Here is a 16,307-nt window from a genome sequence, read left to right as displayed (position 1 = left end):
AACCAGTGTATGGCGTTACTTTTTTTCTGACAATGGAGTTGTCTCAACATGCCATTAGCGTTTGCGCCTACGCTCAGGTGTGCGTTTCCTTAAGAATTGTGGGACGGTTGGCAAGGAAAACTGTCATGGCGAATCATGGGCGGTCTTGGCGCTGAGACGTAAAGGTACAATTTTAAAACCAGACGAGTAATAATTGCTCGTTAATTAAACAAAATATCCTTTGCTTGATAAAAACATATTTATCGACACTACATTTAAACTTCGACGGTAAGTAACTTGCTACTAGTTTCCTCCAGCTTTAACGTCATTGCTATCGCTTGGCAAACCGCATGGTGGCTTAATCACTAAATCGGGTATTTGTTTACACAAGTGACTACGGCTAGTTATCTTTAAGGATATTATTTGTGCGGTAATAAATTTGTTTGAATAGTTGAAAATAAGCTCTTCTACGATAACTTGCCAATAATCTGTCACCAATCGCCATGTATTTAGTTTTTGTTGATCTTCGCAAAGTTTAGTTGGTCTTGTTTTGGATGCATCGTTTACGTGTTGGATGTAAAGCCTAACACAACCATCGTTTTGTATATTGTTTTAAATTTTTTGTGTGTTCATACAAATTGCAAAACAATTCAAAAGGATTTGGTTTTAAGATTTTATATTGATTTTCATACTGTGAGTTCAATCAATTATATGGCAACATTCAAATGTTTTTGCTAGTGTTGAGAACTATGTACTGTCAAGTTTTATTAAATCATCTCCTCACCACTTTTGTGAGCTATGTAATGTTTTAATCTTTTAGCTCGCATTAAGAGAGAATAATGTAGCAGACAGATTTAGAATGAACAAGTATCACGTGCTTGGAATAGTTGGTGAAGGTAAGTAAAATGGTTGATGATTATGAAAGACATACTTTGCCAGCAGCATATCTCAGCATCAAGCCGGCATTTTTTTTATCTGCTAAATTATTGGCACACAAGGCTGCTACATGATTAAATAGAATTATCAGTTCTTACTAGTGTTATGCAGCAATGCCTCTTGTGATTTGCAATGCCACCTATGTTTCCACTCATTACTTTCCTTCTTTAGATTTAAGGTAAGCTACTTTGCGTATGTCTACTTTACACGATTTTTATGGTATAAGCATCAGAATCTACCATAATTCAATCGGGCACTAACGGATATACGTATTGGTCGAAAACTTTCTAGTTTCACAAAAGTAACAAAGGTAAAATTTGCCTATGCCAATTGGCTCACAAACTATAGCTGCTACAAAGTGCTTGTTACTCCAGATTTGCTACCTTTGGGTAGACGGCTTCTCTAGTTGAGGTTTAATAACTAAAATATGAACACAGCCTTCACCACAATTGTATTCGATCCAGTCAGCATGGATGGCATGTTTGTTCACTTTACCATAAAACTTTGTATTCTGTTTGTAATCACGTAAACTTTATTGATGTTTTATGCTGACGCATGCTACTATTATTCCAAGACTTAGTGGGAGTTAATGAGAGAAAGAAAACAATAGGCTAGAGAAGGCGTTGATTGTTTTTAGTAGGGAGTGACAATTATGCAGTTAGACCAATTAATTTGGGGGTGATTAACGCTGCAGGAGTTTAGAGTTTCTCCTTACTCAGTTACTCAGTTACTCATTCAAAGTCTTTCAATGCTGCACAGACAAACAATACAGCTTCATCAGCGTGCCGAGTTGTAAAATGATACACAAATATGGAAACCCGCTACCTTTTATGTTTGTTTACTGCAAGTTTGGCTTGCCTAAGCATATTTAGATAAAGGGTTGTTATTGTTCTTTTATGTGTTCTACAAGTTTAATCCGACGCACATCTCAATTCGATAATTTAGGTGTCTGTTTATGCGTTTTCAAACGTACAGCTCTCAGCTCTCATTAAGTCCATTTTAGTTCCAGTATTGGTACATGATAAATAATAGGCTATTTTCTACCTACGATTGTGGTCAGGTCATGTGGACATTTATAAATATATACAACACCTTTTATTGGTATTGTGTAAACCAATACAACCTGTTTCATGACACTCCCACAGCCATATGGATCAGCTTTTCATAACTTTTAGATCAATTTCTAGGGAAGCCAACGCCAACAAAAATCAGCAAAATGGATGGGTGTACACTTGTAAGGCACATTAACTGCTTGCACTGCTGGCAGTCTCTGCGCAGGCAACTGCAGACATACTGGCTAAACCTTTCTTTCGAAACACGGTTGTGTCTAGGCAATAGAAGCTCTTGACCAGTGTTAGAAGCACCCAAAGAAGCTTCAACAGTCCTGACAGCATCTCATTTTACCATGTTAACAGCCACTGTTAGAAGTGATAAAACACCATAGGTATAAATAAGCATTGATACAAAGTATTGTCACTCGTGACAGACGCATGCCGACACACCTTCGATTGAGTGTTAGTAATTTGAAAGAATCTCATATGTTATCATGCAATCACTTTGCACGCTGTCTGTCGAGTCAGCACCATGATGTATTATGGTATAGTTCATCTAAAATTGCTCAAGGCTACTTACTGCCTCTCTTACTAAATAAGTGATCTCTCAGTTGGGAGATTACTGTCCCACTTCTGTCTCTCCTGGAGCTACACTGTTTATGTCATTTGCTAAACTAAATATGAGTTTGTTGACTCTAGAAAGGATTAGACTGTATAGAAGTCTTTCTGTTGCAGGAGCCTATGGAGTTGTGCTCAAATGCAAGCACAAGGTAATTTCTCTTCTACTGTTTTAACTGGCTTGTGTTTAATAGATTCTATAATCGTTTGATAGATATTTAATATTTAGGTGACAGCTATAAACACGTCTTGTTGAACTCTGTTTGATAGTAACTTTTTATCTGGTGCACCGTAAAACAAACGATCTTAGGCCTGTTATTTAATACAACAATGACTTCAGTTTGTCATTTGTATGTACTTATTGATTACGGAGTAAAAAACATCGAACTAATAAGGCAAAGCGCGCTTCAAGGCTGCTGCACAATGGCTTGTACATGGGAATCAGAGACTGGAAAGATAAGAGAACATGTTCTTTGAATTGTCATGCATGTTTTCATGGACAAACATAGATTACATATCAAAGGGAAATAATTCAGCATTTTAAACTGGATCATTGTATGCATACTTGTTTACCGTTAATGTATTTGTTCAAACTCGACCAGCGCTCTGTACACGTTTTGTGTACTCGCTGAAAGTTATCCAGTCCAATTTGGATTTGGAAAACCAGTATTCGTATTCCTATCAATTTTTTGTTTGCAGGATAGCGGGGAGATAGTAGCAATCAAAAGGTTTAAGGATGGTGAAGGTGAGCTGGTGTTGCAACTTCTGACAGAAACATTATACCTTATGAAACAACATGTAAATTAAAACATCACACGGCAAGCAGTTTTTATGTGCTTTGCTGAGTCTCGAACATGGTCACAGTTGCGAGTAGATGGCCCCTGAAAGTTTATAACGATGGTCGGTAATCCCTGTAACTATGTCGATCGCTCCTTTGACGTGTTACTATCTGAAAGTATAGTAACAGCTATGACTAGTGACTCTATACAAGTAAGTTGAAATAACAGATCTATTAGTGACTATATGCAGTAAACTGGTACTAATCTGGACTTCACACAGTTATTTAGTAGTACAAGTGACTTTGTGTATAAAGAAGGTGCTTCTGGTACCATGATCATGTCATACTAATAACAAATCGATAATTTATAAATTCAGTAAGAATAGCTCTTATGATAAAAGTTCTAGGAGCTTATCATTGGATGGCAAAGTTTGCTGTATAATGAGTGAGCTCAGTGGTGGGCAGCCACTGTTTCCTGGTGAAAGTGAAATAGATCAACTTTATACAATTCAGAAAATCATTGGACCTTTGCCCAAAGAACAGATGACTCTGTTCTACGTAACCCAAGATCACTGTTGGCCAAATCTTTACACTCCCAGCAAGTTTGAAAAACCCTAGTTGCCAACTAGGCGCTTAGATATTGCTTTTCCAATAGTTTAATGACAAATTCAGTCCAGCGGGTTTGTGCATCTTTGTATAGTGTAACTGCCACTATATCAACAGTAGCTACTTTCCATATACGAAGTACGAGCATGCCATGTTATTGTATTGTGATAGCTTGATGTTCAACGTAATATTAAGAGGCTTACACCCTGAAGATAGGAATAAGAAGTGGGAGCATAGCATGCCTTGGTATCGTCATAGCAGAGTCCTAAAGACTAGCCCTCTGAAGACAGTTGGAGTGCAAATCACTGTTACATTTCAATCAATGCTTCTCTCATGAGGTTATCGATTTGGCTTCTTATAAAATAGAGTGAAGCAGTCAGCTTCAATGATTGTTGATTCCATTTCAAGAATTGTATTGCTGACTGTTTAAGTTATATTCATGCCTATTGAAATGCATGATTCTCTGTTGCTAATGCATTATTCAGCTGCGGTCAACCGTTAGTCTTAGATATTCCCAGTCCAGTTTCAATATCGAAATCGTACCTACCATTTCCTTAACACGTGAGATTATAAATAAAAATGACTGTCACTACTTTGCTGACAAACCTGTCTGTCAGCATTATGCAATGTCAGCATTATGCAATGTCAGCATTATGCAATGTCATGTATTAAACTGGCTGGGAGGATGATTTTCCATGCCTCTATCAGACCTTCCTGATTTTTTAATATATAAAACTATTAAAGCCATAACATCTCACTATTATAGCAAGTTTATGTTATAAACCAGTTGTCTGCACTTCGTTTCATTTTTTATGAGCATTCCCTCGGAGATCAAGTATAATGTCTGCTTAGCTTACAGCAAGCAGAGCGTGTGCCTGTTTTTCTGAAGAGCATTATTGTACTAACAATGGCTCTATTATCTTGGCTGGATATGTCTGCGTCCAGTGGTAAGGAAATCTCAACAACTGAAAACATGGCCAGTTACAGAGCAATTTAAGGCTGAATGTCATTCTTGTCACCACCAACCTTTTGTTTGCCGTTCAGCCTTCTAGAACATTAGGGCATGGCTGCTGTGTTTTATATTAACTCGGAGAAGTAAGTATAAGGTCATAATGTTTTTCAAAGTGTACCTGTTGTTTCGTTAACAACATTCAGGTAGAAACAACTACACTATCTCTGTCACTTACATCAACCTACTCTGGGTTGTTAAGAACTTCACCCGAACCCATCCTCTATTTGCAGAGAATGAAGATGTAAAGCGGACAACTCTCAGAGAGCTGCGCATGCTCAAGTCTCTCAAACATGAGAATGTTGTGGAACTCCGAGAGGCCTTTAAACGGAGAGGAAAACTCTACCTGGTGTTTGAGTATGTGGATAAGGTAGGTGGCAATTTGCTTTCTGATTGGCTCCTTGACTTTGAGGACACTCAAGGATACCTTAGCTTTATGATGCTATAGCTGTAGGGTACTATAGCTCTGGAGTATTATAGCTCTGAAGTATTATAGCTTTAGGGTATTATATCTTTAGGGTATTATAGCTCTAGGGTATTATAACTCTAAGGTATTATAGTTATATGGTGTTATAACTACAGAGTATTATAGTTTTAAGGTACTATAGCTTTAGGATACTATAGCTCTGTGGTACTATAGCATTTTGATATTATAGCTTTAGGGTATTATAGCTTTGTGGTACTATAGCTTTGGGATACTACAGTTCTAGAGTAATATAGCTCTAAAGTTCTATAGCATTAAGATTTCATAATTCTAAAACGATACCAGTCCAATTCAAATCATCACCATCATTAACCTGTTCATGCTAGCAGTTTCAACAAATGAGTAGATTTGCGAAACCTACGCTCGCAAACCTGTGATCTATTGACTGTCTTTTAAGCTTAACACGCTTTCTAGAATGTATTAAATATGGCTGAAAAGTTAAGCAGAGTTTTGTTATGATACCTCGAAGTATTGCCGAGTACCTCAAAACGTTTTTCCTTTTCCAGTTCTTTCACTTGAATAAACATGCCATAGTTAGTTTATGAATGTATAATATGATGAGTTCCCAGAAATGATTTTGAGTTCCCGACATGAACTTGTAAAAGAACTACCATCTAAAAGTATATTGATTGTACCCTCTTTACAGAACATGCTGGAGGTTTTGGAGGACCACCCTGAGGGAGTAACTCCAGAAAAAGTCAGAATTTACACATTTCAGTTGGTGAAGGCAATACGTTGGTGCCATGACAACGATGTCATGCACCGTGATATCAAACCTGAAAATTTGCTCATAAGTTGCCATGACACATTGAAACTCTGTGACTTTGGTGAGTTTTCATGTGACTATTCCCTAGCCTCAGGAACCGATTAGGACTATGTAGCCGTCACATACATGAGCATCTACAAATCTGAAATAATTTACGTTTTCTGTACTGTAAGAGATCTTATTTTAGTTTCTATTATCAGCCATTCAAACAATTTAGGATATTTAACTTTCAGCTAAAATAAAGAATTGGGCGGTTTGAGTTTGTAATCTTTCAAGTTTAGATAAGTGAGTTGATTCATGATGTTGCTAGTCGTACTAACTAGTAATAGTAACTAATTATCTGTTCTTTATTAATAAATGCCAATTTGTAATTGTGTGTTTATGTCTGTTATTCTGTGTAAAACGCTATGCGTTTCCACACTACATTTTTCAGCATATTGTTGTTCAAACTTCACACACACCTGCTCCATGCCTAAAATATTTCATTTCAAAACTCCTGGTTTCTGAGAACCAGCTTCTTCAACCCTTTTTAACCTATTTGGTTAAAGTCCTAGACAACGCCGAGCTTACCACTAGTAATAACTAGTTTTCTGTTGAATTTGATAGAATTGAAGCTGAATTCTAATAAATTAAACACAAAATTGGTTTTCAAACCAAAAACCAGTATCCAAGTTTAGGGAGTACATATATGGAACAGCCGTCTCGCGCTTCAGGGAGTAAAAGCCAAATAACAGAATGGCATGAAATTGTGTAACTGTCCTGGTAACAGTCAGTGAAGAAAGATCATTCCAAATCTAAAGATTTGTTGAGATAATTGTGAAATACTGCATATTATCTTCCAACATGTTTTCTAAATTTTATTTATTTTTATATAAACAAGTTCGAATCCCATACGATGCAATATTTTTACCAACCCCTAATAGGGGTTTCAGACAAATGGATATGGCTTTTATCATAGTAAACATTTAGGCATTTGTATACATGTAGTGTCTGTCTGACAATGCTCGACTAAGGATTGTCATCTCTTTCATTAGGGCAATTTGTTCTCATAGAGTTGACGCGTACAAAGATGTCACATTCCACAGCTGGCCCTAATGCACATTTGTCTCTCTGGATAAGAACATAACGAAACATTATAGTGACATTTTTCTTATCTTATCCGTCGAGTTTACTGAATGAGTATACATGCACATACACGAATCGTTCCTGATAATTCAATGACCTCTAACCAGTTGTGAGAACATTAGGTATGCGTGTATGAAAGCTTATTTTGTGAGGCAACTTGTGACAATGTACTTTGAAAAGGTTCAAATAGTGTCTAGTGTGAACCAGGTTTAAAGAGCTTTTTAATTTTAACAACTTTGTTTAATTAAAATTACTCTGCACTGACCTGTTGGTGAAGACTCTCTGGTATGAAATGTCCAACTTTGTTTTGTAGGATTTGCACGTCAAATAGACAATACTCAAGAGCAATACACAGACTATGTAGCCACACGCTGGTATCGCTCGACAGAGCTCCTGCTCGGGTATGTTTAAACTAGACTCTCCGCTTTCCTGGCAGAGATCTTCTCCATTCTATGCGAAGAGTGCTATTGTCATGAAATTTGAAGGCTATTTTTGCTGAAACCCTTATGACTAACCTAACCAAGGATTCTATGTCAGATGCAGCTTGTCTAATTTTCAGTTCTGGCTTGGCTGAAAAGAGGTGTCTTTTTGATAAACAATTTGCCAAAGATTTGTTCCGGAAGGTGCTAAGTTGATGTAATGCACAAGCTTGGTGTTTTCTGTACCAAATGTTGTTTTTTGGGTTTGAAAGTGATCGCTAAGGTGCAAACACATGTATTTGCCATTATAATGCGGCCAAAACAATGCTACCTAGGTCAAGGTCAATGTATTTGAGCTATGATGTTAGCATTGCTTTCTAAAAGTGTGCCGTGACCTTCGGTTATCCATGAGACCGTAAATGGTGCCAAGTTCATGTTTGCTTACGAGTATTCCTATATGTTGATCTTTTCTCGTAAGCAAGTCAGCGAGTGTAAAGGCTGTCATGTACCCCATTTTCTCTAATCAGATGGGACTTCGGAGGAAATTAAATAATAAAACTTCTATAGCAAACAGAACATTTTTAGAGGCATCTCCACAGCACTTCTATAAGAGCAGCGAGTTCATTTGTTTAACTTGTAACATAGCTTAAATGTCTTTTTATGGTTCCTGATTGGTTCATTTTGGAAGTTTAGCATCATTTATCACATTATGACATTTATCCTTGGGTGAAAGTTATATACGACTATGAACTCAGTTATGACTGGTTAGTTGCCTAACATTTTGCTTCCATCACCCTTGCCTTTCCATTAACTTTTATTTGCGAATTTCTCGCTACAAGATGGCTTTGCCTCTCTCGTGTATTCAAGAAATCAATATTGTTGTAGCGGTGATTATGGCAAAGCTGTAGACATATGGGCTATTGGATGTATAATGGGTGAGCTCAGTGATGGGCAGCCACTGTTTCCAGGTGAAAGTGAAATAGATCAACTTTATACAATTCAGAAAATAATTGGACCTTTGCCTAAAGAACAGATGACTTTGTTCTACAAGAATCCAAGATACCAGGGCTTAAAGGTACTCTAGCTGTACTTATTTGAAAATATCAGAGCTTAGACGCACTCTATCTAGATTCATGTAAAGGTATTAGGGTCTGACGGTACTTCATTTGTACTTGAGGGAGTCTATCTGTACATTTTCAGGGTATAAAAGCTCAAAGGTATTATATTTATATATATTCAAGGTATTAGAATTTAAAGGTACTTTATATGTATTATTAGAAAGATGTCACGGTTTAAAGCTGTTTTGCGTTGCTTTCAAGGTGTAAAATGTTGAAAGGAAATTTGAGCCAGCAACTAAGAATGTTGCTTGTATAGCAGCATACAGTATAAAGCATGCAGTGTACCCTATACAGGATACAGTGTACAGCATACAATGTACAGCATACAGTGTACAGCATACAGTGTACAGCATACAGTGTACAGCATACAGTGTACAGAGTAACTTTTACATAAACATGTTTTTTTTACAGCTCCTGCTACTGTTACTCATCATACACTTCTGTTACTCATGGTACACTACTTTTGCTACTTGTTACTACAGTTACTCATGGTGCACTACTGTTACTCATGATACACTTTTGTTACTCATGATACACTTCTGTTGCTCATGATACACTTCTGTTACTCATGATACACTTCTGTTACTCATGATACACTTCTGTTACTCATCATACACTTCTGTTACTCATCATACACTTCTGTTACTCATGATACACTTCTGTTACTCATGATACACTTCTATTACTCATCATACACTTCTGTTACTCATCATACACTTCTGTTACTCATGATACACTTCTGTTACTCATGATACACTTCTGTTACTTATGATATACTTCTTTTACTCATGATACACTTCTGTTACTCATGGTGCACTACTGTTACTCATGATACACTACTGTTACTCATGATACACTTTTGTTACTCATGATACACTTCTGTTACTCATGGTGCACTACTGTTACTCATCATACACTACTGTTACTCATGATACACTTTTGTTACTCATGATACACTTCTGTTGCTCATGATACACTTCTGTTACTCATGATACACTTCTGTTACTCATGATACACTTCTGTTACTCATCATACACTTCTGTTACTCATCATACACTTCTGTTACTCATGATACACTTCTGTTACTCATGATACACTTCTATTACTCATCATACACTTCTGTTACTCATCATACACTTCTGTTACTCATGATACACTTCTGTTACTCATGATACACTTCTGTTACTTATGATATACTTCTTTTACTCATGATACACTTCTGTTACTCATGGTGCACTACTGTTACTCATGATATACTTCTGTTACTCATGATACACTTCTGTTACTCATGATACACTTCTGTTACTCATGGTACACTTCTGTTACTCATCATACACTTCTGTTACTCATGATATACTTCTGTTACTCATGATACACTTCTATTACTCATCATACACTTCTGTTACTCATGATACACTTCTGTTACTCATGATACACTTCTGTTACTTATGATATACTTCTTTTACTCATGATACACTTCTGTTACTCATGGTGCACTACTGTTACTCATGATACACTACTGTTACTCATGATACACTTTTGTTACTCATGATACACTTCTGTTACTCATGGTGCACTACTGTTACTCATCATACACTACTGTTACTCATGATACACTTTTGTTACTCATGATACACTTCTGTTGCTCATGATACACTTCTGTTACTCATGATACACTTCTGTTACTCATGATACACTTCTGTTACTCATCATACACTTCTGTTACTCATCATACACTTCTGTTACTCATGATACACTTCTGTTACTCATGATACACTTCTATTACTCATCATACACTTCTGTTACTCATCATACACTTCTGTTACTCATGATACACTTCTGTTACTCATGATACACTTCTGTTACTTATGATATACTTCTTTTACTCATGATACACTTCTGTTACTCATGGTGCACTACTGTTACTCATGATATACTTCTGTTACTCATGATACACTTCTGTTACTCATGATACACTTCTGTTACTCATGGTACACTTCTGTTACTCATCATACACTTCTGTTACTCATGATATACTTCTGTTACTCATGATACACTTCTATTACTCATCATACACTTCTGTCACTCATCATACACTTCTGTTACTCATGATACATTTCTGTTACTCATGATATACTTCTGTTACTAACGATATATTTCTGTTACTCATGATACACTTCTGTTGCTCATGATACACTTCTGTTACTTCTGATATACTTCTTTTACTCATGATACACTTCTGTTACTCATGGTGCACTACTGTTACTCATGATATACTTCTGTTACTCATGATACATTTCTGTTACTCATGATATACTTCTGTTACTAACGATATATTTCTGTTACTCATGATACACTTCTGTTGCTCATGATACACTTCTGTTACTTCTGATATACTTCTTTTACTCATGATACACTTCTGTTACTCATGGTGCACTACTGTTACTCATGATATACTTCTGTTACTCATGATACACTTCTGTTACTCATGATACACTTCTGTTACTCATGATACACTTCTGTTACTCATGATACACTTCTGTTACTCATGGTGCACTACTGTTACTCATGATATACTTCTGTTACTCATGATACACTTCTGTTACTCATGATACACTTCTGTTACTCATGACATACTTCTGTTACTCATGATACACTTCTGTTACTCATGGTACACTTCTGTTACTCATGGTGCACTACTGTTACTCATGATACACTTCTGTTACTCATGATACACTTCTGTTACTCATGATATACTTCTGTTACTCATGATAAGACTTCTGTTACTCATGGTGCACTACTGTTACTCATGGTGCACTACTGTTACTCATGGTGCACTACTGTTACTACTTGTACTTGTTGTGGCTGACAGTTGTTAGAGGTTGTTTGGTCAGAGTTAAATGTAATGACAAGTCACTCATGTATATTTGTTTATTGTTCTCAGTTTCCCTCCGTGCACCAGCCTTTGACACTGAACGCCAAGTATAAAGGTGTAATCAGCAGTATCGGTATAGACTTCATGCAGGCGTGTCTGCAGCTCTCATCTTCCAGCAGAGCTTCTGCAGAGTCTTGCTACAACCATTCTTATTTCAACACAGACAGACTTGTCAATCGAACTTATGCTGGTAGGTTTGGGTATCTGTTTGTTAGTTTTTAGGTTTTGAGTTTCTGTTGTTAAATGATCTTTGACTCATTCATTTAAATTATATAGACATGACAGTTGCTTACTTTAAGAGCTCTGACCTTGACATGTGTATGGCTCAATCATAGCATGTAGTCATAGAACATATCAGATGTTGATCCTGTAGAGCAAGTCTGAAGTTGCATGGCTTGTATTCTAGCACCAAAAAGACCTCGAGCAAAAAGTACTAGGAACAGTATTAAATCAGACCAGCGGCCAGGAACACCTCTGAAATCTGAAACCAATGACTATCACAACCACAGTGAAAGCGAGAAAATTGCTCGTGACACTCTTACTAAAGAACAAAAGAAATATATGAAGCCGCGAAAAGACGTTGGCAAAGAAAATTGCTGCCAAAAACAGGACTCTTCTACTAGTCAGCAGTCAAAAAACAGCAATCACTTGGAAGGAACACTGTCAGAAAATCAGGAGTTGTCTCCTCGTCAGGAGCCAAAAGTTAACCTCAAACCTCACAAGTTGTCTGATGAAAAGAAGACGAGTAATGCTTGCGAGAGGGAAGCCTCTTCAGACAATACCGTGACACCTAGCCTTTTACAGCAGAGCATATACAGCAAGGCGCAGTTAGCTCCTTCATCTGAACACAGACAGTATCAAAAGACAGAATTTGATTTCAGGTTTGCTTCACAATATTCATTTAGTGTTTAGTTATGGAGGTACAATCAGCAACATGCAACATACAACATAGCTTTTTCATGCTTCTATAGACTTTGTACTCTAGAGCATTTCCCTACGACAATCTCCATCGCTAGTAGGTGAAAGGACAAGTTTTGAACAGACCAAATAAAGCGATGCATCGCTACGGATTACTTCAACTACGGCTCTTTGGTTATTGCAGGGCTAGTGGAGGCTCAACGATCTTTGCGAACAGCCCTTCCACTAAGATGTCCAATGTGAAGCAGAATAGCAGCCTGTCAGATGAGACCATTCCTTCTTCCAACAAAAGAGCTCATGAAACAGAGCATATAAAGGTGCAAGCTGTTCTTTTTTATTACATAATTCGATAATTGTATCATAACACTATTATATCACCACCCTGCTGTATGATTACATTACTATTTCGTCACACCGCTGTACCGCCACGCTATTGTATCATCACATAAATATATCATCACGCTACTACATCACCATCCGACTGAGTCACTACATTACTGTATCACCACACTACTGTATCACCATACTACCGTATCACCACAATACTGCATCACCACACAACTGTATCACCACACTACTGTATCACCATACTACCGTATCACCACAATACTGCATCACCACACAACTGTATCACCGCACTACTGTATCACCATATTACTGTATCATTACACTACTGTATCACCACACTACTGCATCACCACACTACTGTATCACCACACTACTGCATCACCACACTAGCCTACTGTATTACCACACTACTGTATCACCACACTACTGTATCACCATACTTTTGCATCATAGGACTGCACCCACCTTGCTACTATGTAACCACATCGCTATTTGTTGTTACCATTTTATCATGTTACCGTGGTGCCACACTTTTCTTATCTCTCTGCTACTATGTCATCATCATCTAATAAATTACTACTGTTATTGTAATGCCACGCAGTTCCAGGACCAGATTACCAAACCACCCTACCATCACCTTACTATATTGCACAATCCTGGCTGTGTAGCCACATTGTTGTTCTGCTTTGCTACTGTGTTACCTTTAGACAGTATTCCCAAGCTGCTCCTTTACTACTATACTGCCACGCTATTGTTGTCACCACAAGCGTTAACTCCTTCTTACAGGTGCACCTCACTGCTCAAGAAGAGCTACAAAAAATCAGGAATAACTTAACTTTGTCAAGGAAAAAATCCGCCCCCGTAAAGACCTTGCTTGAGCGTCTCACTGACCAGAATAAAAATGAGTCCAACACACTAGAAAGAGGTGCTCACACTCCACTGTCTCCTGCCCCTACAGGCTTCGCTTTGTATGGCAAGGATCGGCGGGCTAAAAGTCATTACTACGGTAATAACAATTTTAACTGTGTTATCAAGATGGATAAGTTACTGAGAGTTGAGATTGAGCTCTCTCTTTCTTAAATCTTTTATCTTACCTGCTGTCGTATGTACCTGTGCTAGTATACATCATTAAAGGTAGGTGGTATGTTATTTTTATCTGACTTCGTATGACCTTGATAATAATAATCAGAAGAAGACAGTGACTTACGTGTAGACGTAAGAGGTCTCAAAGCTAGACTTACTTTAATAATGACGGGAATATTTATAGATAGAAAAAAGACATCTGTTGATGAAACACAAATTGGTAATGACAAAGGTAAAACATACTGCGCTAATCGCAACGATTACGCTTGCTTGTCAGAGAGACTCCTTTCCATAAATAAGCTCTTTCTTGTTGGTTACACATTTCGTTTATCATTTCATCGCTGCCCACCATTATTTTTATGTTTACACAGCTGATTGTGAAAGTTACCTGTTTGGACACCTGTTTCAGCTGATTGTGAAAGTTACCTGTTTGGACACCTGTTTCAGCTGATTGTGCAAATTTTAAGACCTGTTTCGTTTAATTTTTTACCAATCCTAAATTGTATGCTTTGCTTTCAATTATTATTTTCCTTAGCTCGATTATTACCCTTGAACAGGATATAATTTATCGGGGGTCTTGTTTTAGATGGGGGGCAGGAGATATCCTCTCGAACTCTGTCTCAGAGTCCGACCGTCTACCAAAAGACAAATAATAAATACCAAACAGAAACAACAAGTGCCATCTACTCCAAACCTCTCCACAACTTAGCTATGTGGAGAGAAGGAGAAGTTAGTGGTAAAACATCTGGCACCGGCAGAACCAAGAAGGTTAAAAAGCCGACCGGCCTTGTAAGTAGTCAGCTGGTGCTCAGGCTATCAGTTTTATCATTCACTAGTTGTAATAGAAGTGTTTCGTAGCTGGGGCTCAGGCTATCAGTTTGATAACTCACTGGTTATGCAAAGCATGGCATATCAAACAGCAAGTTGCTAAACAATACCATTTAGTTAGAAATGCCAAAATGAAATAAATCTTTTTATGTGCAGCCAACTCTTTCTCATACAGATTCACTTTCCATCAAGCACACTGCATGGAGAGTCTGATGAGAAGAATCCAGAACATTCTGCCAAGCACTCTTTAAATGCAGCCCAAGAGAATTCTTACACATTTTCTGGAGTTACCAACTCCTGGAATACTTCTGCTAATAATCCTACAAAACCAAACCAAAACCTGCCATTTTTAAGGTCCAAAACTCCTCTCGATAAGGTATGACTTATAAGTGATCCACTATCGTTCAATTTTGAGAAATATTAAGTTTGTGGGTATACAGAGTTGCTGGCACAGGATTAGCAGTCAATAGCGTAAAATGAAGATAACAACAGATACGGTATCTCAACAGATCTTACATGTCCCATAAATATTATAGTTAACCATATTTAATACTCTTAAATTGCGGTTGTAAGGTTTTTATTGTAACTTGCTAATGTTTTATAGTGATTTCTATGAACTAAGGCTATTGATACAGTAGTTCTGATTTAATGATGGTGTTTGTATTCATTGTAGAGCCACAAGCTTCACCCTCTTCCAGGTAAAACTCCTACCCCTTCTGACGAGGGAGACAACCTCATACTCAACGCTAGCCCAAGATCCCTAGTCGACCATGATCACGGACTACTAAAATATAGAAAATATTGATTTTTTTAATTTTATTATTCTGTATGTTTACTGCAAAGTTTAGCTAGCAACCTCGCTGCTGCGGATGTTCAAAATCCTACTATCAACTCTCTCCACATAAAATTATATCTTCCCCATGCTGTCACTATTATTACCTTGCTATTACCTGACCATATTTAGAGCTATTATTATATGAATCTAATTACAGGTGTATTAGTTGGGAATAGTGATGCTAAGTATTGGACAAGTTCATAGTTTCTGCTCAGATATTGTTGCATGCAGTATGTTACTCATTTCTGGCATGAACTTACTCCTTGTGGCATAATCTGATATTTACATTAAGGTTTTGTTATGGATGTCAATGCATGTCAGAACATCAGCCAATACAAGACATAATTATTAAATTAGTAGAATATTATTGCTGCTAAAGAATGTTATAATTGTTTATATCGATGTAAAAAATCTAATGCAAGAATAACTAACATGTCATCAAATCTCATGTCACAGTTCAGTGTTATATC

At 37.2% G+C, this 16,307-nt stretch overlaps 1 protein-coding gene across 1 annotated transcript; it reads left to right on the top strand.

Moving 5' to 3' along the window:
• Positions 1-179: 179 nt before the first annotated feature.
• On the top strand, positions 180-16,182 carry LOC137406049 (cyclin-dependent kinase-like 2). Its single transcript, XM_068092570.1, has 15 exons — positions 180-267; positions 800-875; positions 2,703-2,737; positions 3,285-3,330; positions 5,212-5,348; positions 6,109-6,289; positions 7,667-7,754; positions 8,658-8,847; positions 11,835-12,015; positions 12,232-12,706; positions 12,928-13,060; positions 13,878-14,097; positions 14,761-14,963; positions 15,178-15,378; positions 15,676-16,182. Exons 2-15 carry the CDS (start codon positions 839-841, stop codon positions 15,805-15,807), a joined length of 2,259 nt encoding a protein of 752 aa, XP_067948671.1. The 5' UTR covers positions 180-267; positions 800-838; the 3' UTR covers positions 15,808-16,182.
• Positions 16,183-16,307: the final 125 nt, after the last annotated feature.

Source organism: Watersipora subatra, chromosome 10 (assembly GCF_963576615.1).
Source record: "Watersipora subatra chromosome 10, tzWatSuba1.1, whole genome shotgun sequence".
Lineage (NCBI taxonomy): Eukaryota > Metazoa > Bryozoa > Gymnolaemata > Cheilostomatida > Watersiporidae > Watersipora > Watersipora subatra.
Note: the sequence above shows the minus strand (reverse complement) of the source record. Positions and strands in the feature narration are given on the sequence as shown.

Excerpts from the sequence above, each read along its gene's own strand:
- LOC137406049 (XM_068092570.1), top strand. The coding sequence starts at position 839 with ATGAACAAGTATCACGTGCTTGGAATAGTTGGTGAAG. Across the intron at positions 2,738-3,284 it reads TGCTCAAATGCAAGCACAAG|GATAGCGGGGAGATAGTAGC; the intron begins GTAATTTCTCTT and ends TTTTGTTTGCAG. Across the intron at positions 3,331-5,211 it reads AAGGTTTAAGGATGGTGAAG|AGAATGAAGATGTAAAGCGG; the intron begins GTGAGCTGGTGT and ends CTCTATTTGCAG.